The sequence below is a fragment of the Gossypium arboreum genome, chromosome 10 (genome assembly GCF_025698485.1).
Source record: "Gossypium arboreum isolate Shixiya-1 chromosome 10, ASM2569848v2, whole genome shotgun sequence".
Classification (NCBI taxonomy): Eukaryota; Viridiplantae; Streptophyta; class Magnoliopsida; order Malvales; family Malvaceae; genus Gossypium; species Gossypium arboreum.
Genome location: NC_069079.1, coordinates 1,986,433 through 2,014,284, shown reverse-complemented (window position 1 = coordinate 2,014,284; position 27,852 = coordinate 1,986,433). Strand labels below are relative to the sequence as shown.

Here is a 27,852-nt window from a genome sequence, read left to right as displayed (position 1 = left end):
CCACTAACACTATTGCAGAACCAGCTGCGACACCAAGAGACCCTTAGGCCTTAACTTAGAGTTGGTATATGGAAAAATAGTTGCTTGCAATTGTGAAAAAGAGCCAACCATTTATACAATTTTTTTTTAACATACTATACTATCTCTAGAGAAAGTTATGGCAAACCATACAAATGAATTCGATAGTTGCATTGTTGGTGTTAAATGTGGTAAAGATTCCAATCCAAGAAAACAAAAAGAAAATTAGTACAACTACTCCAAGCAAACTTCATTCAAAGAGCTGCAGACAAATTGAAAGGTGACTTAAATATTTCCCCAACGTAACATATATATATATGTATATGCATGTTGATCGGTTGAATTAAGTTAAGCATTTACATATATTATCTCAGATTGAAGAAACATTGTTGAGTGCAGCGTTGATGAGCTTTTTTTCTGTTTTGATAAGTTCATCAACACTGCATTCAACGATGTTTCTTTTTGCTCTTTCCACAACAAAAAAACACCCTTTTTTTCTGCAATATTTTGTGACTTTGTATTTGTATTGCAGCTTTGATGGTTAACCCCTCAATGCCAATAATTTTTGTGTTTAAAAGGTAGCGTTGGAACCAGAGAGAAAATGGGACCTGCAATGGTCAATTCAGTATAGCAAGAAAAAGGATGAGTTTTTCAAGGGTTCCACAAAATTTGCATTGATATTGCATCACTATTTTATCATATATGTTCTGTAGAATTCATGAAAAAATAGTTTAATCTGCAGCAGCATTCTAATGCTTGTTGAGTTGAATGATAAGAATTTCGGGTTTGAATAAGCAGTGAGAGAACTTTATTGTTATTTCGAGATTCGGTTTAGCTCGATTTTAGATTTGTGTCTTGCACTTAAGAAAGAAATCTGCAATATTACTGTTCTGCAACATATGGTAAGAAAAAACAAAAAAACATGAAATTGGTATATTTTCTGCTGCAAATTAGCTAGAGGAATGGTCAAAGACATTCAAATGAATGCAAAAAAGGGAAAATTTACAAAAAAAAAAATCCCCAAAAAACAGCTAAAAGAGACGTTTATAAATATTTCACTTATTAAAAGCTAATTAATAGAAAAAACTCAAAAAACAGATAGCTTTTTTCGATAAAAACTGTCAAGCTTTCCTCTCTGTGCACCATTTGGAAAGTTTCCAGGACCAAACCGGACTCTATATTTCTTCAGAATTACCATATCTGCCACTTTCCCTTTCACTCTTTCACACATACTCTTACTGTTCCCAATAAACCCTTAATCTTCAACTTTTTAAGTTTTTAACCCTTCCAAAAAACTGCTTTCTCCTCTTTCTACTCCAAACCCAAATCTTTTTCCCTGTTTTCTCGAGAACCCCATTAGTTTTTTCCCGGAAAAGATTTGATTTCTTATCCGGGAAAGTTAGCCAAACATGGGAATGGAGGGGGAAGGTGCCATACCGGACCATCTCCGGTGCAATCGAACAGACGGGAGACAATGGCGGTGTAAGCGACGTGTAATGGAAGGGAAAAAGCTCTGTGAGCTTCACCATATCCAAGGCCGTCATCGACAGAATAAACAGAAAGTGCCGGAATCCTTGAAAATGCAAAGGAAAAAGAGGAAAAAGAAGGTTTTTGAGAAGAATAAGCTTGAAATTAGGGCAAAGTTGCTGAAATTAGCGAGGCCGGTGAAGAGGAAGCGAGTGATCGGAGGGGAATCCGAGGCGTTAGATGAAGCTGTTCGTAAGATGAAACTGAAGAGAGGGGATTTGCCATTGGAGCTTATAAGGATGGTTTTGAAAAGAGAAGCTGAGAAGAAGAAAAAGAAAAGGAAAGAAAGTGAGTGTAGTGATTTTGATGATGATGATGATGATGATGATGATGATGATGATGATGAAAAGGGTGACTTGATGAGAGAATTGCCTAATGGGTTAATGGCTATTTCTTCGTCAAGTCCACATTTTGATAATGCAGGTTCATGCTCTGGTTCTGGTTCGGCTTCCGGTTCTGGTTCTGTTTCAGGTTCTTGTATTAATGTTAAAGTAGGAGAAACTGATAATAATGCTGTTGCCATTACCAGAAGGCGGTTTCGGTCTAAGAACATTGAGCCATTACCTGTTGGTACATTGCAGGTAATTTGTATGGTTTTATTTTGAAATTTTTATTAATATCTTCTTGTTCTTTTTGAATTATGGGATTCTTGCAGGTTCTGCCATACAAGAAGAATGGAGCAAATTTGAGGAGAGGGAGAAGAATAAGGTGCCATTGGTGTCGAAAAGGCGGTGCTCCTAATTTGATCAAGTGTTCTAGTTGTAAACAACAGTTCTTTTGCTTGGATTGCATAAAAGAACAGTGAGTGACCCTTTTATTTATTTTTAGTTCTGTTTTTGAATTGTGATTGTAATGTAGATATATCATATATGTTTGTTTATTGACAAAGAAGGCAAATCCTGTGCTACATGAGAATGTATAGTTTATCAAAATGCAATAGCTTTTAAGGCATAAGTTCCTGTTTCAGCCAACTTGAAATGATGCATTCAAAATGTATTTAGCCTTTGTCTCATCACTATAATTTGAATGTGGTCTATAATGGATTTTGAACCATTTGGTTGTGGTTAAAACATGGATGTTTATTGACTCTTATGATGTTGAATCGCATACAGCTATTTTTTTAAGCGAGAAGAAGTTCAGGTAGCTTGTCCGGTATGCCGTGGAACTTGTGGCTGCAGGGCCTGCTTAGTGAGTCAACATAGAGACGATGAATGTAAGGTCTGATATCATCTGAAACACCTCAATTTTGACATGCTGCTTGCATTTTTCCACACAGATATCTAATGTTTCACCTAATACAAAAAAGTATTTATATTTCAGGGGTTTCTAAGGGACAAGATCAAAGTAGACAAGGTGTTAGATTTTCATTATTTGATCTGCATGCTCCTTCCTGTTTTTAAGCAAATAAACCAAGACCAGAGTGTTGAGATTGATGTGGAGGCCAAAATCCAAGGTAATTTACAATGAGGCATCTTGATTTTTTTTTTATTTTTTTATTAAAGCATTCTGTTTTAATCAGTGGAAGAGGTTGTGATGTCTTCTTGTGTATCATAGGCAAAAAACTGTGTGATATTCAGGTTCAACCTGCTGAATCTGGTGGCAATAAGGAATATTGTTGGTATGCTCGTTGTTGCTTAAAATGTATTTCATAAAATTTATGTAATTTTGTCTTTGGTTGCTCTTTGGTGATGATATTAATTCTGGAGCAGCAGTTATTGCAAGACTTTCATTCTGGATTTCCATAGAAGCTGCCCAAAGTGTTCATATAGCCTCTGCTTAAGTTGTTGTCGGGATATCTTTCAAGGGAATTTATTCGGAACTATCAAAGAAGTTAACTGCAAATGCCCAAAGAGAAGGAAAACTTGTTTGCCCGGTATTTGCCTTTCAGATAGGAAATCTGTAAGAATAACTAGGCAGATCTCTGACAGTAGGTATTCTGATTCTTCTGTATCATTGCCTAGTCAGAAAGCTCCTGATGGCAGTGTTCCTATCTCATGCCCACCTAGTGAGTTCGGTGGTTGTGGTGATGGCCTTCTTGATCTGAGATGTATTTTGCTGCAAAGTTGGTTCAAGGAGCTGGAAGTAAGTGCCGAAGAGATAGTTGGCAGCTATGAATTGCCGGAAGCATTTGATACTTTTTCATGCTGCTCCTTATGTCCTGCGACAGATGATGAAGCCAAAAGGGTGAAGCAGTTGCAAGAGGCTTCTAGGAGAGAGAATTCAAATGATAACTTCCTATTTTACCCCACTATATTGAACATTCATGGTGATAACCTGGAGCACTTCCAGAAGCATTGGTGTAAAGGCCATCCTGTAATATTTCGGAATGTTCTTCGGACTACTGCTTTAAGTTGGGATCCAATATTCTTGTTTTGCTCATATCTTAAGAATAGTGTTGCCAAAGCTGAGAATGAAGAGCCAAGTAAAGCTACAAGTTGTTCAGACTGGTTCGAGGTTAGCTTTCTAAATTACAATGCCATGTCAAATTACAATTTTTGGAGTTAAAAAGGAAGATAAACTGGTCCTCTTTAGTTCATCACTCCATCTCCATAATCCTAATATAAGGCATTCATTAAAGTGCATTTAAACTTCCATGTGCATCTATCTTCTTGATTCTGTCGTATGCCCACGGGTTCTCAGATTTCTTGCTTGTCAGTCATTTTGTTTTTCTTTTAAAAAAGGATCATGAGAGTTGGCATTTAAGTTCTTTTCATTATGTTTGGCTGCCTTCTAGGATCATTAAATTTTGCCTTATATATGCTGGCAGGTTGAAATTGGTATTAAGCAGTTATTTTTGGGGTCATTAAGGGGGCTGGCACAATCTAGTATGTGTGATGAGAAGCTGAAACTGAAGGGCTGGCTTTCTTCTCCTTTATTTCAAGAACAATTCCCGGATCATTATTCTGAAATCATTCAATCTTTACCACTTCGAGAATATATGAATCCTGGAAGCGGCATTTTGAACATTGCTGCAAGGTTGCCACAAGAAATCACAAAGCCTGACCTAGGTCCATCTGTCTCTATCTCTTATTGCAGCGGTGAGGAACTTGCACAAGCCAATTCCGTGACAAATTTGTGTTACGGTTTATGTGATATGGTATGTCTATCTCTATCCTTCTCTTTTATCTTTGTCATTTTATCCCATTTGGAACTTGGTATGATGCACATTTTATTGAAGTTATCTTGACTTGAACGTAATTTGCTTTTGCGCTAAGATAATTGTTAATGAACAGTTTCTATATGTGTGCCTAATTGATCGACACAAAGCTTATATAATATAATTATTGTGGAGACCCTTTAATTCGTATGTTCATTATCCTTATTGTAAACATCGTACAGATGTAAGTAACCTTTTCTGTCTATTTGTGTTTCTTTCCTCCCTCCTATTCCAGGTTAATGTTTTGGCACATGCTACAGATGCTCCTGTTTGCATGAAGCAACTTAATAAAATAAGAAAGTTAATGAAAAAGAAAAAATTTCAAGACGAAAGGGAGCTTGCTAAGACTCACCTTGATCAAAAGATGGCTAATGAAGTGAAGGAAAAACCTCAGTCAAATGGTGAAAACATAAAAGTAGGATCGAATGGTATGATCAATAAAGAAATGCATTCTCGTAACACAGTTCCAAAACTTTCTCGATCACCTTCTGCAGTGCATGATGCACATGATAAGGAAGACAGCTCTGACTGTGACTCTGATTCTGATTCCGACTGTAATTCAAATTCTGAAGCTACACTACATCCATGCGATACCATTCACGGCTCAGAAGCATTAGAAGATCAGGAAATCTTTGGGAAAAGAACAGATTTGGCTAAGTCTTGCGGTGCAGAATGGGATGTCTTCCGCAGACAGGATGTTCCAAAGCTTATGGAGTACCTTAGAAAGCACTCAAATGAGTTTGGTCACACATGTGGCTTTCGAAAACATGTAAGACCAGTTATGAGACTTGCCAATGTGCTAGCAGAATGGACATAATGCTGATTGTTTAACACTCCTGCTGTAGGTGGTTCATCCAATCCTCGATCAGAGTTTCTTTCTTGATACAAGTCACAAAAGGAGGCTGAAGGAGGAGTATGGTGAGCGTACTCGGTTTTGTTATCTCTTGTTATAATTAAGGACAAACTTACTGAAATCCTTTTGACCTTGTACTGCTTCTAGAAATTGAGCCCTGGACATTTGAACAACATGTTGGAGAAGCTGTAATAATTCCAGCTGGCTGTCCATACCAGATTAGAAACGTTAAGGTAACACGTACTACCGATATCTTTAGTCTTGAATAACTGTTACAGAACTTACTGAATGAAGTTATGTGCAAATTTTCATATGCTTCTCCAATTTTGCAATTTTATGAATTACAAGTTAATTGTTTTGCTTAGAAATTTTACCAACTTATATGGCTGTAAGTATTCTTTTCTTTCCCCTGACAACCTGTAGTCCTGTGTTAATGTGGTTTTGGACTTTGTTTCACCGGAAAATGTGACCGAGTGTATCCGGTTGATCAATGAATTTCGTCTGCTTCCAGACGATCATAAAGCCAAAGCAAAAAGGTTTGAGGTAAATTTTCAAAATATGACTTAAGTTAATAGTGTTCATTTTCTGTATTAATGCAAATATAATTCTGGTTTTGCTCCTAAAATCAGGTTGAGAAGATGGCCCTGTATAGGATTAGTACAGCAATAAAAGAAATCCGCGAGCTTATATGTTCAGAGTAAGTTGCTTTTGGAATTATTAAGGTCTTTTATGTGCAAATAGCAATGATATTCATTAACTTCCACTGAAATTACAACTATAACATAATGTCTCATTCTTGAGGTTTAGGTCCAGTGCTGAGCTCAGTGAGTAGTTGAGGATGGATTAAAAGAACAATGGCATGTAATGTAGGAGATTCTCAGTTTATGGCTATTGCTGCTGGCGATTTCTGCTGTTATGGTTTTTTCCCCATTTTTGAAGAATTGCTCTCAGCAACTAGCATGTGGCATTCACAGAGATTTTGATGCAATTGTCCATTCTCTCTCTCCCCCCATTGTCCATTGAAGTTGAATTATATGAAACTCGGCCAGTTTGCTGCAATTGAATTTGTAAATGTGTAATATTCATCAACCATGTACTTACTATACCCCAGGATGGAAAATCATTCATACTATTTACTTTTTTCTTTGAATATATAACCACAGTTAATTTCTCCCATTTGTTCATATGAAAAGCTTGAAATCTGTACAATTGTCAATTGACTCTTGCTGTTTTTTATATTAAGTGCAAAACCATTAGTTTATTACTATTAATTTTATTAAAAATTTCATGTCAAAATGTGATATACGATCTAGTTATACAAAAGAATTAGTTTATTTTTTAATTTAATATGCTAAGACTAATTTCTCTAATTTTTAAGCAATCTGAAATGAAATTTAGAATAGGACCTCCATAAATGATATTACAGCAAAGAACAAGAGATTTACAGCATAGGAAATGTCATGTGATGCCCGAAATGCATTACAATACATATAGCTTCAACTCTAAATAAACATTCCAACCCTAAACTAATTAAGTTTATCAACTGTTTGTCCATCCATTTTATGCAATGAATTTAAAGAAAAAAGAATAGTTTTTTGACTTTTTATTCCTCTCGTGTTGCCCTTTAACTGCTTTCACCTGTGAGTCATCAGGGCTTAAAGATATAACGGCAATGAATAGGGGATAAGTAACAAATAATTACATGTGGATGAAACTTCACATAGCTCAAAATTTCAAGTTAAAAGATCAATGATCCTCATTATGCTTTTCACGACCGGTATATTCTAGCGTCTTGGCTCTATCAAAATTGTTTCTTTTTTTCTTTTCTAGAAACAGAAATACATGATCCTAAAGATCCCTTGGGAGGACGCATTTGGCTAACCGTACTTCGGATAATGTTCTATGGAGCCATCAACCCATCGATAGTGTAAGAAAGAGATTTTGCCCAGTCAGCTTTGAGTAGCAATGTTTGTAGTGTTTGCATTACATCATATCCTGGATCAAGTTTCCTTTGCCAACCCTACAAATTTAAACAAGTACCAAAATGTGATATCGAATTAAATCAATAATCTAAAATGGTAAAAATGACTAGGTTTATCTTCATATTATGAAGGCATTTCTGCAAGTTGGAACTAGGACTATTATGAGACAATCCTTAGATGGGAATACATAACATCTATTTTACTCTGACGACTATGAAAATATCTATTTATTTTATTTCCTGCAGAAAAACAGAAAGCGCGGTAAATAAGCATGAGTAAACATACGGACGGTAAGTTATTTCTAGCAGGTAAATGATGCCAAAAGTAGAACGAATTCATATAAGACATCTCAAATGTTTGATCAAGACGATACCTCAAGAACCAAAGTTGTGACCATCACAGTGCATACATTGCCATCAATATTGACTTTATGACGCCTTACTTTCTCAAGCAATTCTTGCATGCATTCAGCCGGATGGACTAGATCACCCTCCGGAGTACCCCAGAAAGTGAAGGCTTCTTCTACTTCCTGTTGGAAGTTGGAACAAGGTATTAAAAAACCAAGCAGAAAAAGAAATTCTAAATTGGAACGTTTATGACTGACCATTAATGCATTCATCTAAAATGACAAACCAACAGATGATGGAGGATAAAGAACGGTTTGGGTTAATCTATATACATCACCTCAATAAAAGCCTTCGGGTTTGGGCAATTTTGTCTTTGTGATAGTCTAAGCGTGCACTCTGCAGCAGTACGGCCATCTCTACGGGCAACAGCCTTAAAAAATTCCAATAAATTAACACGATCACCCTTTGAAAGTTCAGCAGTCATGCCTACATCAAGGAAGATGACATGAGGCTTTGTTTTAAAAAGCTGTTTCCGAGAAGCCTTGCTTTGAGACACCCGAACAAGGATATTTCCCGGATGCATGTCAGCATGAATAAAGTTGTCAACCTGAAAGAAGAGAATTATAATCTCTAGAAAACCAGAATTGCCATACTTTAATTCTCAAGCAGACAACATAAAAACGTTACCAGAAGCATCTTTAAAAGTGCATGAGTTCCAATATGAGCGAGTGCAGACTTAATCCGATCATGTCCTTCAAGGCCATCAACATAGTGTGCAACACTTTCCCCTTGCTCATAAGTTTCCACTAAAACAGCGGGATGCACAAGTGGATACACAGGCTTAGGAAAAGAAACATCCCTCCAGCTTCGGAAGTTGTATATAAAACGGTTCAAATGGGCAGCTTCCCTTGCAAGGTCAACTTGAGACATCATGAAAACAGCAAACTGCTGGACACTCTCATCCAATCTCAACCATTTCAGAGTAGGGATGAACGTTGATAACTTAGCCACTGAGTTGATAATCACAAAATCTCTCCTAATTGATTCACCAACACCAGGATGCCTAACCTTTACTGCAACTACCATGGGCTTGACCCGCTGACCAGGATAGCGGAATCTCAAAGAAGCCCGGTGCACCTGAGCTATACTTCCAGATGCCACAGGTTCTTCTTCAAAAGCCTCAAAAATTTCAGATAGCCTACGGCCAAATGCTTTTTCAATAGTTTTCTTTGTGTAGGCAAAGCTATGCTCAGGAGCTTTGCTGTGAAGCTCTGACAGTTTGATGCATAGATCTCTAGGAAAGAGATCTGGTCTTGTTGCTGCCCATTGACCCCACTTTATGAAAGCTGGACCTGCTTTTTCAAGTGAGCGATGCACAACTTCAAGCCACATTTTCCTGAACTGTGGACCAAATGCGTCGGCAAATGGTGCCATTATTATGCTAGGAGAGAACAAAACCGCAAGAAACAAAGCTCTCACCAGCAAAATAACACCTTCTACAGCTGAAAGTAGTATAGCAGAAACAACAGCGTGTCCATCTCGTGCACGCATTGATAAAGTATTCTGTGATGGGTAGTAATCTGTTTCTATTAAAGTCCTCTGTGCCAATGCTATTCGTCCACATGTCAAGCCAAAAATACCAGGTACTATCAAGTGCGAGTGTGACAAAGCTAAGCTGACTGCTTGAGCAGTCATGCTTATCTGAGGGAATGTTCGACCACCGGCAGAACATTTTTGTGTAAGCCTTTTCCAAGCAACTTGGGCACGATGAGTTACTGCACTACTTGCAGAAACGAAGGAACGGTTCTTGGCAAAATAACCTCGACACAACCCTTCCTTTGTATTCTGCAACAAGATTGGAGCCTTTCCTCCACTGTTGAACCTATAATGGGAGAACACTCTATACTGTGGCAAATGCAACCCGACAGAAACCACTGTCGCATACTTCCTAAATTCCGAACGGTTCGACCTCTGGTTCGAAATAGCAGATTCCACAGCTTTCCTAATATTTGCAAATCTCAAAATTCTGCATTCCAACAATTCACTCATCATCTACCATGTAAATTATGAAAAACCTTAGAACCAATTCTAAATCTTACACAGAAACACAAAAGTATTAAAAATCCAGTCTTCAATTCCACTCAACAAAACAGCAAGAAGTTTACTTACTTCATTTCAATAAAATTCAAGCCTTTAATGTAATAATTCAAAACAATTACACTTTGCTAAAGCCCAATAAACAGCAGACTAAACCTTCTTCAATAACATTTCATTTTTTATTTCACTTTCAAACTGTTTATAACAACAAAAAAAAAAAAGAAAGCTTTAACACCATTAAACACAAGTAATCCCCCAATAAACCCAAGAACCCTTAAAAAAACCCAGAAAAAAAATTAGAAATAAAGGTTAAAGAGACGAACCTGGACATGGCGATATAGAGAGAGGGAAGGTAAAAGAGGGAGCTTTGAAGAGGCTACAGTGCTAAGGCGGTGGAAAATTGAAGTAGCTGAAGAATATGCTGTTGAATGCATTTTCTCATGGATGATTCTCTTCTGATTGACATCAATTTTGTGATGTATAATTTTGGTCCAACTTCATTTCTCTTTCTTCTCGTGACCTAGCGGCGGTAGAGGAAGAAGAGAGAAGGAAAGAAGAGGAGAGGAGAGAAAGGTCAATGGCTGGCTTTGATGGGCCAAAACTTTGATTGGTTTTCATGGGCTTCATTCATGCTAAAGCTTGATCGGCCTCCCCCATATCTTAAATCCTTTAAGCTAGAGATGTTAATTGACTCCAACTCGAAAATTCAACCCGAATAAAAATATTTAATTAATTTTTATTAAAAAAATTCGATTTGATGATAAAAAAATCTTAAAATCACTCAATCTAAACTTGAAAATAATTTAAGTCAAAAATCTCGTGAGCTTAGAATAACTTAAACAAGATGAAATGATTTGAACTCGAGCTCTAAATCCAATAAAAAAGCCTCGAAATGATTAAACTTTAAAATCAGAAATGATCTGAACTTGAAATGATCGGAACTTAAACTTGTACCTCCGACCTAAACTCAAAAATTTGATTCGATTAATTTGAACTAAAAACTAGATTCAATTATTAAAAAAATCAACAACTTAAACTTATCAAACTTGAACACGAAAATGACCTGAACTCAAAATGACTATACGGAGCGAATGCAATCTCTGAAATGGAGATTTACACTTCAACTCCCTTAAAACCATTAAATTATAAATTTATATATGATAAAATTACAATTTACCCTAAAAAAATTATTTTTTTTAAAAATACGAAATTATAAACTAATAAATGATAAAATTATATTTTGACTTCTCAAGCTACTCGAATCCAAAATGACACAAAATTAATTATCAAACCTGAATAAAAAATCAAAATAATCAAACTAAAATACTTTTATTAACAAACTAAAATAATCCTAACTCGATTCAACTTAAACAGTAAGCCTTTATCCAACCCAAAATCAACCTGAGCTAATAAATTCACTAAGAGTAATGGCTAAATTGTGACAGTTGAATTCATTTGAGCCCATTAATTATTTACCGGAGATAAGCCTTAATTTTGGAAAAACAAAAAACCCTTTATGATTTGATAGGATTTTGTACCCAAAAGATTGGCACCTGTTTTGCCTTCAGCAAATTTTGACCAACTTATTTTAGGGTATTCATACTTCCATTAAAATTAAATTAATCGATCGAAATGATTCAACTCATTTAATCGATCGTTGACTGAATTTAATTCGGTCGGAAATCAATTAATATTTTTTAAATTTCGATTATCAATTAATTCGATTTGAAATCAAATAATTATCCGAATTAACCAAAATAAATAATATATATTATATAATATATTTTTATATTAACAATTTATTTTTGAACTATTAATTTTATATTAATCGAAATAAATATTATATATTATATTTTTGAACTATTAAATAAATAAAATGAACATTAGTAATTCATTTTTAAATATATTTTATAATTATTTTAACCAAAAATAAAAAAATATAAATTTCGATTAATCCATTAACTAGCTGAATTAACTGAAATATTTCGGTTTAATTAATGTATTTGAAAAAAATTCAGTTTGATTAATGATTAAAGATTTTTACATTTCGAGTAATTCAATTAATAACCAAATCGACCATTTAATCACCCTAGCTTAGCTAATGACAATTTCCACCTTATAAAAAAGATAAAGCAATTTTTCTTTTTTACTCACACACTAATTTTGAAATTTGACAATTTTTATATTTATTTTTAAATTTAGATTTCATTAAAATACGATTATACGATATTCTTTTGTGAATTTTTTTAAAAAAATTCATATAAAAATTATTATAAATATAAAATATATATTTTACAAAATTCAGATAATGACGTAATAAAGTCGGCGAGTATCATATTATAATATTTTAATAGAAACTAAACTTTAGAACTAAATTGAAAAAAAAGAAAAAAGACGACTAAATTCAGAACAAGAATAGTCCAACACCAATTAACCATTTCTAAGTCATTTTCCAGATAGCTAGCTAGCTAAGGTTCGATTAACGAAATTTTACCATTGTCCAATCACATATACACACACATGTATACAATCGAAAAAGTCTACTATCTTTGCTCACAATTCACATTACAATACGTTTTCTTATCGTCACATCTACGAAATATTCCATGTTTTTGACATATTAGAATTTACCTTTCATGCTTTGGGGTCAAAATTTTTTTATATTATAGGATCATAATTGAATTATAATTTTATAATACAAATTTTCATCATTTCATATTTTATAATTTTATAAATTTTAAGGAATTAAAAGAAAATTTTACCACACAAAACATCACCCTTAATGACATATCATTTAAAATAATATATATTGTTTATTTAAAATGTGGAATTTTTATAAATGTATTGTTGAGTTGGTGTCCAATTGATAACCAAGTTGATAAACATTCAAATTAATTAATAATGATAATAATGGTAGATAAATATATTGAAGGTGTTTGGTAAATAGAGTTTTGGGTATTTTTTTTAGTTGATTTGGGCACAAATGGGAGATTAGGTAGTCAAACCCTCTAATTGTAGTGTTTGGTAAATGGAAATTTACAAGAGCTTATTAAGCTAAAACCTCTAATACAAAAAACACTCTGATAAACAATTTTTTCACTGCTGATTGGGAATAAGATATGTGGAATGACATATTTGACAAAAATTACTCCTTTTGCCACATCCTCTTAATTAGTAGCCTCCATTCTCTCATTTTCACTTTCACCTCCAAATTAAATCCAAAAAAATTCACTAATTGATTTCCATAATGGATGTTTTAATTCCTTGGTAATAGTGTTTTATTTCAATAATTTCACCTAATAAAGACTTATTATAAACAAATAAATACTTAACAATAAAATGTGTCATACCCTTATTTATCATTTTACACATATCAAGTTTTAGCTAAGTTTTACCGAACACTTTTAAATAAACAATTAATAGAATCAATTGGTCAAATCAGCTACTGTAATTAGCAATAAGCTATCAGCTAATTGCCAAACAAAACCATTAACTTATTTAGATGATAGATTAATTAGCATCTACTATATTGACAATGCATGCATCAACTATAATTTTTTTCCCTTTTTCAAAAAAATCATGACTTTTTAATCTCACATTCCAAATTAGAAAAATCTTTGTCACAAAGACTTTTCTTTCTTAAACACAAAATTCTCCACATTTTCCATATAAGATTTAAAAAAAAAAATGAAGTGAAACCCTAAATGCATAATTAAGACAGGAATCCCACTTTCGAGTGTATTTCAACATGTTCGAAAGAAGAAAATGTCTTTGGTCGGTCGAGAAATGGTGTACTGTCTATTTCTCAGGCTGTGGTCGGTTCATAGTCAAAGAACCTTACCCCTTACCTTCATAAACTCAAATTTTTCTACCATAATTGACACCTTAAAACCCTAATAATATCCTTATATTCAATTTTCTCTACATTGGACGTACAAATTACGTAAACCTTACATGGGAGGCTTTGACTTTTATAATTGGTAAAAGAGGAAAAGAACCTTCCAAGTCTGCTTATAAATAGCTATTTATTAAATTAAATTATGAGTTTTAATCTTTCTAGTTGTGATAATTTGTGCTTTCTACTTTTGATAACATTACTAATAGATCAAAATTGAAAATATTATTAATCGTAAACAATTAACAGTGTTAATAGTATTAACAAATTTATGGATATTCACATTGTTTCTCTAACAACAACAGTTACTAATGTTATTAATTTGGATCTACTTATAATGTTATTAAAGTAGAGGGACCAAATTATTTCAAACTAAAGTACAAAAAGAGATTAAATACAAATTACCAAGAAGCTGTTGGTTGAGGTGGTAGATGTGCACAAATTTAAAGGAGTAGAATTTTACCATTATATTAATTTATAATATTTAAAGAGACCTTGAAAGTAAATTTATCATTTTGAGAACCAAAGATCCTGCTTGCCTCTTTGTAGAAGTCTCGCGCAACACAAATTCTAACTTTTTGGAACGTACATTTATCGGGAGAATTTTACCATTAATCTCAAGTTTAATGTGACTTGAAGAAACCCTCGGTTTAAAAAAACTAAAAAATTTCAAATTATAAAGTGTAAACAAAATCGTGTCGTCTATCCATTGTGTAAACAAAAGTTGGTTGCGGATATATGTGAAGAGATGAATGTGATCAAAGGCTTTCCAATTTCCATCCATATATATTTCCTTGTGTTCATAGTTTCTGCGTATGCAGAAATCAATGCAAAAAACAAAGCCGAAATAAATAAAAAAAACTTATTTGAAGCAAATATACGATAATATGAGCATCCATGCACGAGTTTCATGTGTCAAAAAAGCAAAATAATATAAGAAACAAAAACAAAAACAATGTGAGAAGGTAAAGATCCTTCTTTTCTTAATCAGTGGTCGAGGATTCGATTTTTATCCTGAATATGGAACAGCTTTAAAATTAGCGACCAGTATCTATCTCTTAATGAGCTTACAGAATACGAAAGATTAATTACTGAGTTCGTTCCAATAAATACCTTGATAAGAAAAAAACAACAATTGTTGAAAGGCAACAGCAGTATATAAATAAAGAATATGTACCAAATAAACTTTACCAAGTGGGAGCCAAAAATTAGAATTTATCTTTATATTAATTTATAAATTTATTATTTTTTAAAGAAATTAATGTTAAAATTTTACAATTTTGGGGTTCAAAGACCTACTTATAGGTAAATTCATAAGTTTTTTTTTCTTTGGGAAGAGAGGCTTGTTTAAATTAATTTTAATCGACCTTAAATTACAAATTAATGAAAATCTTTTAATATTGAACTAATTTTTTATACAATATAATCTTAAACTTATACACTCATGTATTACATTACTAAATAGGTGAATTTCTGAATTGAATCAAACTTGAGTTTCATCCTATATTAATATATTTTTTTAAGTTTCACTATTATAAATATAGAACATAATAAAAGAAGAATCGAATAAAACTTACACATGACATACACAAATAATAAAATTAAAATCTACATGTCATAATTACACATTATAAGATTTGAACTTAAATACTCAAATATCAATACTTCTATTTCATTTGGCCTAACAAGCTTTGGTGCACAAAATTAAGTGTGAACTATGTTAATCATGGATTAATATAAAATACTATTAATTAGCATGATTATGTGATTTTTCTTTTTTGCATAAAGACAAAGTAGTAAGTAATTACATGTTAATGACAAGTAAGAAAGTCAATGTTAAGGTTAAGTGTGGTTACCCGGTCAACCGGTAAGGCTTTTAAGTGTTTCAAAAAAGTCAAAAACCCCATGCATGATTGAGTCCACGTGTCCCCTAAATGCTGACGTGATGAGAGATCATTAAGACACAAGAGCCCCGCCATGTTTTTTAATGGTGGTCCCCTACACGAGCCCTTATGGGACAGGTCGACACGTGCCCTTCTCTTTTATTGTTATTATTTAGGTCAAACCCCGCAATTTACCATAATCCCCCATGCAAAATTACCTACTTTATCACTACCTGAAAAGACAGTAGCCGTAACAGGTGTCATGTACACGTGTCGTATTCACGACCTCCGACGTTGTTATGGACGGAAAGCCCGCCGGTATTTGAATTCTTGTCGGGATCTATGAAACCAAAATCTTTCTCCTATAATATATATATGTTTTAGGGTTAATTCCACAAAAGTCCAATTTTAGGGAATTTTTTTTTAACCTATCAAATTCAAGTCATCCGTGTAATACGTGGAACAGTTTTTTTTTTTTTAATTTGATCCATGTGATTAAAGCAATCATTTAATCAAGGACGGTGTCAGAAAATTTTTTTGGAAGTCAAAATTAAATTATAAATTTTAAAATGAATTAAAGTACAATTTTATCTTTGTGTATACTTATTATTTTAGAATTTTAAAGAAATTATACTAAATATGTTTCATCTTTAGGAGGTGGCGAAGTGTATTTTTATCATTAAACTAACATATAATTTTAAAAACTTAAAAGGACTAAAATGATAATTTATCATTTGGGGTTAAGGTCCTGCTTACCCTTCCGTGTCGTTCCTACATAACAATTAGGGTAATGGAAAGATATAGCTAATATGATATTGATATTTTGAAGATCCAATTAAAATGTTTTAAATTTTGAAAATTTATTTAAATTTTAAATTATAATTTAAGGATATCTATTACAATTAACCCTTATTATATTTTTTATGATTGAAATTATCAAGCAACACAGTAGTTAGATCTTCATTATTTTGTAGTTTAGTGGTTTAAGTTAAAACACTTTCTTGTTGTAGGCAAAAGATTGCACATATTAAGGAAGGGCTAAAAAGATACTTGCTTTATTTATTACGAGATACTTGCTTTATTTATTTCGAGTGTCAAAAATCTTGTGAGCAAAGCCAACACCATCATCCTTATGTATGATTTGATTTCTGAGTCTCATCATATTTGTTCTTTTTAAAATAATATTTAAAATTATTCATAATCTATTCTTAATTTATAAATAGAAGAATAATACATTTTAACATATTTAATCTCATGTCTTCTTGTATTTATAATAATACTCGTTGTTAGACTCAATCCACTCTTAATATATATATATATATATATTTATGTGTATGTTTATATAGGAGGAAGACATTTGTGTTTATATTTGACATGATTTGAATAAAAAAATGATAAGACGACTAATCTAATAATAATATGATAAGATACAAAGCAAGATATCGAAAATAATAATTAAATAATGGTAGGGACATATCAATAATGGGAAACTTTTCAATGTAATAAAAAGGACTAAATTAAAAAAAGGTAGGACCTTACTTCCTAATACAGTAAGCTTGAGAAAAATCACAACAACAACCAAAAAAAAAAAAATTTAGCAGAAGGTTTTACACGTATCAACAACAACAACAACCCCTTCACTGAATCCAAAAAATCAAAACCTCATTTGTGAGTATTTTGATTTTTTTAATTTTAATTTTTTTTTTTGCAAATTACATGAATTCATTAACATCCAAAAAATCTGGGATTTCAAACTTCAATATATCACTGCTATAGCTTTCATCTTCAGTGCTGCTACTGTTGATGTACGTTGAATTATTTGAATTCAACGGCGTTGGACTCGATGAAGACGGCGTCCTGAAGCTCGGTTCTCCGTTTCCGCCGCCGTAACAGTTTGACGGTACCGGAACGTAATTATCTTCGGTCAAATATGGGAGTACGTCATTGGCATTGTTTTGCCAGTCAGTGGAACAGCCATTAAATGGAAACTGATCTATTATTACATTAGGGTTGTTGTTCATCACCGGTTCTGCTACATTTGTGTTTTGCATTAATGGCGGTTGCTGGTATTGATTTTCATGGAAAAGAAAATCTGGGTTTTGGTTTTCACGTTGAGGTGATGACATGATAGACGTGGCTAACCTTAGAATCTCAGGGTTCACCAAGGGTTGAACACCACCGCCGCCGCCGAGCAACCTCGTCGACATGTTCATTTGAGACTGGTTATAAAAAGAACAACAACCTAAGATTGAAGACAAATCAAGAAGATCCAATCGTGGACTGTGTGTCACTGGATCAATCCCCATTCGAAGCAACCTCTTCCTAATATGTGTGTTCCAATAGTTCTTTATTTCATTATCTGTCCTTCCAGGCAACCGTGCAGCTATGGCAGACCACCTATACATTACACATATATAATCAAAAACATTATAGAAAAAAACAAGGTAAATGGGAAAATTGCTTTTTAGTCCCTTAATAAATGTCACTATATGATAAAGTTGCACTTTAGCTTCCAAAAAATGAAAAGATTTCTGTTTAATACTTTCAAAGGTGACGAAATCATAAATTAATACAAGATAAAATTATATTTTAACCACACAAAAAGTTATAGTTCAATTCCGCCCCTTTAAAAAAATTTTGGATTTGCCCCTGACTGAGAGTTAGATTGCATTTTGCCCCTTCTATTTAAAAAATGGGCAAATTAGTCCTTACATGTTAGATTAAAGAGTAAATTGGTCTTTTATGCTAAGTGTATCCTGATTTTTAAGAGAAAGACCAGTTTTGAGAATATAATCCGACTCCTTTAGGGGTCTCCATGATGATTTTACCAAAACTGAAACAACTGAAATGAAACTCACTTGTTGCCCAACACACTATGGAGTTGAATTATGGCTTCTTCTTCTTCAAATGAAAACCTGCCTCGTTTTATGTCAGGTCTTAAATAATTAGTCCAACGAAGACGACAACTCTTTCCACACCTTTGTAACCCTATTTTATTCAACAACAACCGAAAAAAAAAACTCCATTATAACATACCATTATATAACATATTCATCAATGGAAATAAAGGTAAAGAAGAGATTCAGTACTTTACCAGCATTCTTGGGCAATGTTCTCCAATTACCATAACCATGTGTTTGAATATAATCGATAAGTTTCTGATCTTCTTCAGGTGTCCATGGACCTTTCTTCAGACCATTTTTATCACAGCAAGGTGCTCTTCCCATGGTGGAGTTTTTTCAACGAAGCTTTTTCTTGTTTTTTGGGGGGGGGGGTGTGGTATGTATATATGCTAATGAAACGCAGCAAAAGAGAGATGTGTAGGGTCCGTAAGGGGACGTACCTGTATAAATAAGCTAAAGTTTAAGCCAAGTCAACAAGATTGGGTACCGTCCTCTGTTTATCACTACGGCAACGTGTCCCTCCTTTGGGGAAAATTTGGTTAATTTCTTGTTTTGGTCCCTTAACTGTATTCATTTTTGGAATTTAGTATTTATACCTTCATGGTATTAACTACTTTGGGGTAAAAGTATCAGGGAAGCCTATGTATTTATAGGTGGATTGCATTTCGGCCCATCTACTAAAAACTGGGCAAATTAGTCCTTATACATGTTGAAACGTACAAATTAACCCTTTAAATTTTATCTTTAAATGATGATGGAAAACGTCATATCCATGCTGGAAATTATTTTTTTATAGATAAACTATAAAAATTGTCACCCTATTATGTATTTCTTCCTATTTTGGTTACTCAATTATTGATTTTTTAGTTTAATCACTAAATTTTTGAAATTAAATATTTTAGTAGCTCTAAGTTAATGTCGACCTTTTTTATTTGTCTAGTAATAAAATTAACCTATAATATTCACACATTTTATCAAATTGATCTTAAATATAAAAAATTAATAAATTTAATCCTCAATATTTACAAAATTTGTTATTTTAGTTTTAATTTTAAAATAAATAAATTTAACCATTATTATTTACAAAATTTGTCAAGTTAATCCTAACACTAAAAATTAAGAGATATTTTTAATTTTTATAACTCATCGATTAACCTATTGTTCGAGTTTAAAAAAATTGAGATAAAACAAAAAAAAAATGAAATTTAAGATTAAAAAAATAAAATTTTTATCTTTGCCTATCGTTTTCCATAGCGTGGGGAGGGTTCTCCTTACTTTCTGGAACCATATTAGCTGTCAACAACATAAAATAGCCACGTGTCTATCTTCTTTTCAGTGTTTGCATTTCACAAAGATTGGGGCTTCACAGGACTTGATATATAAAGTTAAAAAGACTGTTTTACCCTTTGAAGATGACTTGCTGGACCAATTATCTTCCCACCACATGAGGGTAATGCAATCAATTTTCCTTTTTAAATATTTTTTCACTTCATTAATTAAATTCTTATTATTACAAATAATTGATTTCGGTGTGTTGGTACAAAATTAATTTAGTTCATCACCCCGTTAGCCAGTTATCTTTTTCTGCATAGATTTTTAGAGTAGAGAGGAGAAGACTCTCTAGCGAAGAAAGAAAATAAAACTTAGGATTATCTGAAAAGCCGACCTTCCTCAAAAAATATTTAAAAATGTGTATAAGGGAAGCTTTTTCCAGTCGAATTAAGATATATTTTATTTTATTTTAATTTTATAATACCATGTTTGCCGAAATATGTATATCTTACATTTATATTATGGAAAGATATTAAACATACTTCATATTTCATGGGTTTAAATGGAATAGTCGGGATGAGTTCGAATAAAAATATTAGTTTTTATTGTATCTAAAGACAGGGGTGAAGTAAAAAAATTTTGTTTAAAGGAAGTCTAGATAAAATTATAAATTTCAGAAGGTGAAAGCTAAAATTCTTGTATTAAAATATTTAAATTAAATTATTAATTTTTCAAATTCCATTTAATCAAATGTTAGAAAAGCCTAAACTGTATCTTTTAATTTTAGGGAGGGACTAAAAAGCAATTTACCCATTTAACTGAAGGCAAGGCCATCCTTATCCCTTTCGCTACTCCTTATCCAAAGAAACTTAAATTTAAAATCCATTAAATAACCTCCTCAAAATGATTCGAATAACTTAAAATGTAGTGATGTAGTCAAGGGTCAAGCAACCCCTTGATTGATGGTATAATTTCAACCTTAGTCACTCCCAAAAATTGACAATTCAATTTAATCCCTTCTACCATTTTTATTGAATGAAAAAATTGCAATTTTGATCCCTCTCAAGAATTAAAATAAAATTCAATTCAAGCTATCTTAATACAAATTTTTAGCTTTGCCCTCCCAATTCTTTTTAAATTTTTATGGTCCCCTTACACAATTTCTTACTTTACTCCCTCACGAAATGACCTAAACCCTAAAATAATCAGAATCCAAAGGGTTCTATTTGAAAAATTCAAATTTTAAACCCGAATGATTTAAATCCAAAATAACTTTAAATATCAAGTCTTGCCCCGATTGACTAATCTAATCACAACAATGGTCATGGAAACTTTCTAAATTAAAATTCTCAAATTTTGTAAGAAATTGGAAATAACCCTAGAACACGTTAAGCTTGCAATCTTATGGTCCAAATGGTTTTACAAAAAAAATGGAAAATTAAATACATCATCGTTTTGTAAGAAACTTAATCAATAAGCCCCAATTTCCTTTTTGTCTCAGTCACATTTGACATACGATTATATATATATATATAATATATATTGTTGCATCCAGCAAAACATCAAGAACTTAACTTCATTGACTTAATCCAAAATTCGAAGAAACAATTATTAGTTTGAAAAAATGGCTTGCTTCTTAAAACCAATGGTTTTCAAAAGATGGGTCCTTTTGAAAAAAAAAATAGAAAATAACTTTTCAAAATTGTGGTTTTGGACACATTCACATACTATTTTTTATGGATACTATCAATATTTTTAAAGTCAAATTAATCACTATTCTTTTATGGGCTATACAGCGATATATATTTATGAAAGTTAAAATATAATTTCATCATTATATTGGTTTATATGTATATGGCTTTCAAGATGACTAAATCAAAATTCTAACAAAATTTAAGGGAAAAATTATAATTTTATTATATATTAACTTAAAATTTTATAAAATTTGAGAATGACTAAAGCAACAATTTTCCATTTTAGGGAGGGTAGGTCCTTGCCAGCCTCTCTCTCTTCACCCTGCAGCGATTGAATTTGAAATCAATATCAAGAGAAAATTCTACAATTTATAAGTGACTCGACCATAAATTTATACAAATAATTATTGAATTTCTTTAATTAAAATAGAGTAATTATTGAATATAAAAAAAAAAAGAGGGAAAAGGTGATTGTTAAGAAGAAGAAAAGAAATAGTGAAAATGTAGGAGTTGTTAAAAATTTCAAAGTTACTTTTAAGTCTAAACTCGAAACCAATAATGGAATCATTCAATTGGGTCCACCATATTTCATCCTAATTCCTTTTCAACAACATTATTGAGAAGATGATGACTAAATGTCACCACAAATTTTGAAAAAATAAATTTGCTAAAACTAATGAATTAGTAGTTAATTTATGTATGCTATGTTTTAATATAATTTATTCACGATGTATCAACTTAACGGGTCAAATTTAGACTTTATATAGATTTTAAAATTCATTCCATTTTTTCCCAAACAAATAAGTTGGTTTTAGGTGTACCATAAATTTTGTGATGTATGAGGCTTTTATTATTATTATTATTATTATTATTATTATTATTATATAAATGATAAATTATTTACGAAAATAGATTATTTATTATAATGATCGCCGGTATCGTTTGACACATCGACGGCACTACTCTCCTTTTCTAGTCAATCATTAGTTAATTATATGTTTTTTTAAAGAAAAAAACTTTGAAGTCGCTTAACGTGTCGGTGACATTAATATATTATTTTTGAAAATACTAGTGAAATTACATGTATATCAATAAAAAAATAAAAATAAAATAAAATTTTTAATGGTGGTGCCGGTATGTCAAACAGTATAGGTTAAAATTTAAAAAAAAATTCACTATAAAAAAAAAGCATCGATCACGGACTCTCCCTTTAATTTCTTTTTTCAGAATTTTTTTTCATTGAGTATATAAAAGGATTTTTATCCCTTATTGCTGACGAATACTATAACAAACAGTTCATTTTATAAATAAATTATTTATTAACTTATTTTCATAATTAATTAATTTTTATATTTTTATAAAAAACGAATGTATGAACACTTGCAAAAGTTTGAGTGATGGAGTTTTTTGAATTTTTCATATTAATTTAGTATTTGAGTTTATTCGACTTATTTTGATAAAATAGGTTTTCTTTCATTATTTTTAGACTTTTTTGTTAAAATTTCACAATTTTATTATAATATTTCTTTAAAAATTCAAGAAAATAATAAATAATAAACAGCTCTTATATATATATATTAGTTTTTGAAAAATATTTTTATAGAAAATTAGAAGTTATTTTCACTATATTTAAACATAAAATATTTATTTTAATAAAAAGATTTGATTTGGATAATTATAATTTTTAATTTATATTTCAAAACTGTTAAAACACTATAATTTAAGTCGATTTTAATTTTTCAATTTTCCTCACCCTTAATTAAAATAAATAAATTATGGATATTTAAAAAAACTAATTAAAAACATAATATTTATTTGCATGCATGATGGTATCTTATTACTATGAACCCTTTTCATTTTTCTATAAATATTCCCCGATTCAAATCTAGTGCTATGATCTCAAGCTTATACGTGTCAGAATCAGAGGCATTTGATTCCTAAATTGGGGACCACACCTCATGAAATCGGCTGGTTATCAACCCATCATAAGTCCATCACGTCATGAAATCTAGATTGTACACGTCATAACAAAAGCAAATCTTACTTAACAAAAATATATTTTAGGGTTTATCATTATTTAGTTCTAATTTATATTACACTTTTTAATACAATATTTAAAATTATTTATAATCCGTTCTTAACCTTTAAATAAAATGGTAGTACTCTTCAATGCTCTTCCCGTATTGATAATAATATCAACACCTAAATATATCCTTGGATATGTCATAATTTAGTTGTAATTAATTATTAATTTAGTCTCTAATTGTATATTGCTCCTTGCATGCTTATAATATTATTTTTAAGATAAATCTCAAAATTATACCTGAACTTTGATTTGGTACAATTATGTACATGAAATTTTAATTGTGTTTCAATACTGAAACTTTAATTTTATTTCAATCATACACGTTTAAAGAAATAAGTCATTAATTTATTTTTATATTGGATAAATATAATTATTTGTATATGTAATATATAAGTATAAAATGATGCTATATCAACAATTATATTAATAGATCAAATCAAAATTTCATATATAAAATTTTCATACGACCAGAAAATTATTTTATATTAATAAGCCTTGATTAACATATTAAAATGGAATTATAATATTTGGTTTATGTCCCCATGCTTGCTATCATGGGGACACTAATGTCAAAGAAAACAAAATGAAAAAGAATTATTTAGGAATATATTATGATTCATGGAGATTTACGAATTGAAATTAAAAGATAGTATTATAATTATATGCTTACATAATATGATATTATTATATGTTTAATAGGGTAATTACATGTCCAAAATCTAGGGTTTGCTTCTGCATGGGTTTTCCAAAAGAAGTTGCATACGTGTTCCTTTTTCATGTTTGACTATGGTATAGATACAGATTACCTCAATTTATTCTACTATTTATTAATTAAAGAATTATTTTTTTGTTAATTATGAGCTGTATTTTTGGTGAATTACAAAAGAAGAGGAGAACAAAACCCTAACAACAACGCGACTAGTATGATTTAGACTCAAACCACACCTGGAATGGTGAACACCGCGACTATCAAGCCAATACACAGTTCTTAATTGTGTCAAAACATAAACATTTGCCTCAAACCCATATCGTGTAATGCTATTTATAGATTACGTGATCCAATACAGCTGATAAAAAGTTAACAAAAAAAAACTCGAAAATTAGTTCGAACGCTTGTGTTTTGGGTAGTTTTGGTTTATAAGTTAAATAAATTATAATTATTCGAGCCAAATTGAATTTATATTTTAAATAGTGAAAATTGACTTTTTTATTTACTTGAAAATTATTTTTTTAAAATACTTACTAAAAACAATTGAAAGTTTATTAAATAATGTCTAAAAATTATAAAACAAAGTTTATTTTTAAGGTATTTTTATGTCCGTTTTATAATTCATATTTAATGTTCGTGATTTTTTTTTAAATAAAATTTATTTTATCTAAATAAAACCTAGGACCTGAAATTAATTATATGAAATAATTGAGAATAAAATTATCATGAACAGTCAGACCAAATGCATTGCATTTGGGGATATGATATAAATGTATATACATATGCATGTGCCATGCATGAAATTTTAATTGTTACTATTTATAATTAATTTAACCATGTCTATTTGAACAACAAACAATGCTTTTGCAAGAGGTCGAGAATTTTCCAAAAGAATCAATGGTGTATTTGAAAATGAAAAATAGCGACCCAAGTCCCAAGTAGGCCTCGTATTAGTTTGGTGTTAAATGTTACTTCAAATTGACAAATTAAATTTTAATTATTGCATGAATATTTTAGATTTGATGTTTTTAATACAGTTCATCAATAATTACACATGTTTGATATTTAATCAATGTATTTTAAATATGTTTCACGTCATATTTGAGCTGACATTTAATATCAAAATTGATAAGTAGGGTTGACACAAAAACCTAATTGATAGAAAATAACACTTTAAAAATTCAATTGCAACGTACATTTTAAAGTTAAATGCTAATATATCATCCGATGATGTTGTAAGGTTTTTTTGGAGGGTGAGCAAACAGTTAATTCAATTGGTTTGATCGGTTTTTTTCTTCCAATTTAATTAATAATCTACCATTAAATACACAATAATCAAACCCATCAACTTATATGGTACAAATAGACGTAATTGAATTAACCTAACATTGGTAAGTTAGCCAATTTATTTAAAATAAATATTTAAAATATTAAACATTAAGTTGGTTGGTTCGATTATGAAATTCAACAATTGTTAATCGACAAACATAACCAAATAAACTAATCCTACAATTAATTTAACCACTTGAACTATTTAAACTGAAATCACATCAGATTTGAGGTTAAGAGTGAGTTTAGTATTACTTCTAAGAAGCACTTTTGGGATGAAAAATTACTTCTAAGAAGCACTTAACCAAAAATTAATCGAAAGTATTTTTGTTCAAAAGCTAAAAAATTTAACTTCTCTCCAAAAATGTTCTTTTTTTTCTTTCAAAAAATATTTTCGAGAAATATTCTTAAACTAGAACTAATTCTATCGAGCCAGAATAAAACCCTTCTCATAAGTGTATTTCACATTACATTGGAATTTATATTTTCGTCTTTATTCTAATGAGGTGCTACCTTCTTTAGATTCACGAGATGAAGACGTGGTGAGAGTGGATTCGTTTGAAATATCCAATGAGAAATATAATTATGGAACATTACATCTATATATAGAGCTAGAATTTTCATGACTATGATCAAATACAATTTTGACACATAGATAAGCCTAAGTCTTATTTTTTCATGTTTTTAGTACGGGTGAAGTCTAGAAATCAGCATATACATAAATATATGTATATATATTGAAGTAAATAAGGTTGACTTAAAAAAAAATTAAAGCAAACCCCACCCCTTCCAACATAAAAATCTTCTTGTAACTTGAACTTTTAACTAGCTTAGATCTTTTGCTGTACATACACTTTGATAGGTTTTTTTTTTTTGTATATTTATTTGGGTCTCGTGCATGTGGTTGGCAAATGAGAACTCGGGCGTTCTTAAATGAATTCATAGGCTGCTATTTGCATCTATCTCAGTCACTTCATTTATGAACAATCCATTAACCCTACGCCACGGCATTATTATCGGCGGCCAATTAAGGGGAAGCTTAGTTACAGTGGCATAAAATATAATATTAAAATATATTGTAGGTAAAAACTATTATGTAATAAATAAGGTTTTCGTTGAAATTGTAAAATTAAAATATTTAAGGTTATGATGATTTAGATTTGAATCTTATGGTGTGCGTTTTTAACAAAATTATTTTATAATATTGTTGGTTATTGTTTAAAATGAATGGATTTTCGATAACCTTTAAGTAATAATATACACAATATGTATCAGGGGTGTAGTTAGGGGATTTGGTAAGGTCTCGATCCCCCTTAAAATGAAAAGTTTTCTATTTAGGTCTTTTAAAATTTTAAATTAATAAAGGTAAAATTACACATTGGTCTCCTAAAATGATAAAAATTTGATTTAATCTTTTAAAAATTATAAAAATATAGGCTATTCAAATAGGGAAATTTTATTTTTACTATCGTAAAAATTACAATTTAATTTCAATCCCTTAAAGAAAATTTCTACCTTTGCCCCTGATATGTACCAATAATTGTTCGGTGCATTAATAAGACACATTATACTTCCGAGTAAAGAACTTACGTTTGAACCCCTAGAGATGACATTATTTTGAGAAGTAATTGCGAACCTTAAAAATATTAGACTTCAATGGCATATATATTTACAATAATAAAACACATGACTGAGTTGATGTCACGCTTCAACTAATTCTTATCTCAATTGAAAAATTACCAAAAATTCTTTTCTCTTTACAAAATAATTTATATTGTTCCAAAGATTTTTTCTATTTTTATTTTTTAGATTAATAAAATTTAAGTAATGATGATATTAAACTTTTAACTCCATTTCAATTAAAACATTATTTGAATTCTCTATAAATGTTTAATAAATATATTTGTTGCTATTAACATTATCTAGTATATATAATATGCCGGTAAACATTTAGTAAATTAATGTCAATTCCATCATAGGCACATAGTGAGTTTCAGTACAAAATTGAAGTAGATACCGTTCCAATCAAAACCCATGTTATCCATATTAAATTTAATTTCCAATAAGGATAAGTATTTGATACAATACATTCCCTTTTCA

At 30.9% G+C, this 27,852-nt stretch overlaps 3 protein-coding genes across 6 annotated transcripts; 1 reads left to right on the top strand and 2 right to left on the bottom strand.

The window, feature by feature from the left end:
• The first annotated feature begins 359 nt into the window (after positions 1-359).
• LOC108489158 (lysine-specific demethylase JMJ28) lies at positions 360-6,747 on the top strand. 4 transcript variants are annotated; one of them, XM_053019864.1, is made up of 13 exons: positions 360-2,126; positions 2,201-2,346; positions 2,658-2,763; positions 2,866-2,998; positions 3,100-3,163; positions 3,258-3,999; positions 4,313-4,642; positions 4,938-5,471; positions 5,548-5,620; positions 5,703-5,788; positions 5,979-6,098; positions 6,185-6,252; positions 6,363-6,747. In XM_053019864.1, the coding sequence occupies exons 1-13, from the start codon at positions 1,428-1,430 to the stop codon at positions 6,385-6,387; spliced, it is 3,126 nt and encodes a 1,041-aa protein (XP_052875824.1). In that variant the 5' UTR covers positions 360-1,427; the 3' UTR covers positions 6,388-6,747. The 4 variants fall into 4 exon arrangements, with proteins under 4 accessions (XP_052875824.1, XP_017648970.1, XP_017648971.1 ...); XM_017793481.2 differs by having other exon boundaries at positions 6,357-6,747; XM_017793482.2 differs by having other exon boundaries at positions 3,255-3,999.
• Positions 6,748-6,948: 201 nt separating this feature from the next.
• LOC108489159 (uncharacterized) lies at positions 6,949-10,616 on the bottom strand. Its single transcript, XM_017793483.2, has 5 exons — positions 10,305-10,616; positions 8,572-9,910; positions 8,222-8,491; positions 7,911-8,066; positions 6,949-7,575 (listed from the first exon to the last, which is right to left on the bottom strand). The coding sequence occupies exons 1-5, from the start codon at positions 10,310-10,312 to the stop codon at positions 7,456-7,458; spliced, it is 1,893 nt and encodes a 630-aa protein (XP_017648972.1). The 5' UTR covers positions 10,313-10,616; the 3' UTR covers positions 6,949-7,455.
• Positions 10,617-17,250: 6,634 nt separating this feature from the next.
• On the bottom strand, positions 17,251-19,123 carry LOC108488035 (transcription factor MYB102). The gene is made up of 3 exons (XM_017792353.2): positions 18,854-19,123; positions 18,618-18,747; positions 17,251-18,156 (listed from the first exon to the last, which is right to left on the bottom strand). The coding sequence occupies exons 1-3, from the start codon at positions 18,984-18,986 to the stop codon at positions 17,472-17,474; spliced, it is 948 nt and encodes a 315-aa protein (XP_017647842.1). The 5' UTR covers positions 18,987-19,123; the 3' UTR covers positions 17,251-17,471.
• Between the last annotated feature and the right edge of the window lie 8,729 nt (positions 19,124-27,852).

Coding starts and splice junctions, on each gene's coding strand:
- LOC108489159 (XM_017793483.2), bottom strand. Junction 8,492..8,571: donor CACTTTTAAAGATGCTTCTG/GTAACGTTTTTA, acceptor CTCTTCTTTCAG/GTTGACAACTTTATTCATGC. Junction 8,067..8,221: donor ACCCGAAGGCTTTTATTGAG/GTGATGTATATA, acceptor AACTTCCAACAG/GAAGTAGAAGAAGCCTTCAC.
- LOC108489158 (XM_017793480.2), top strand. CDS start 1,428: ATGGGAATGGAGGGGGAAGGTGCCATACCGGACCATCTCCGGTGCAAT. Junction 4,643..4,937: donor GTTACGGTTTATGTGATATG/GTATGTCTATCT, acceptor CTCCTATTCCAG/GTTAATGTTTTGGCACATGC. Junction 6,253..6,356: donor CGCGAGCTTATATGTTCAGA/GTAAGTTGCTTT, acceptor CTCATTCTTGAG/GTTTAGGTCCAGTGCTGAGC.
- LOC108488035 (XM_017792353.2), bottom strand. CDS start 18,986: ATGGGAAGAGCACCTTGCTGTGATAAAAATGGTCTGAAGAAAGGTCCA. Junction 18,748..18,853: donor AACATTGCCCAAGAATGCTG/GTAAAGTACTGA, acceptor TGAATAAAATAG/GGTTACAAAGGTGTGGAAAG. Junction 18,157..18,617: donor CATAGTGTGTTGGGCAACAA/GTGAGTTTCATT, acceptor TGTAATGTATAG/GTGGTCTGCCATAGCTGCAC.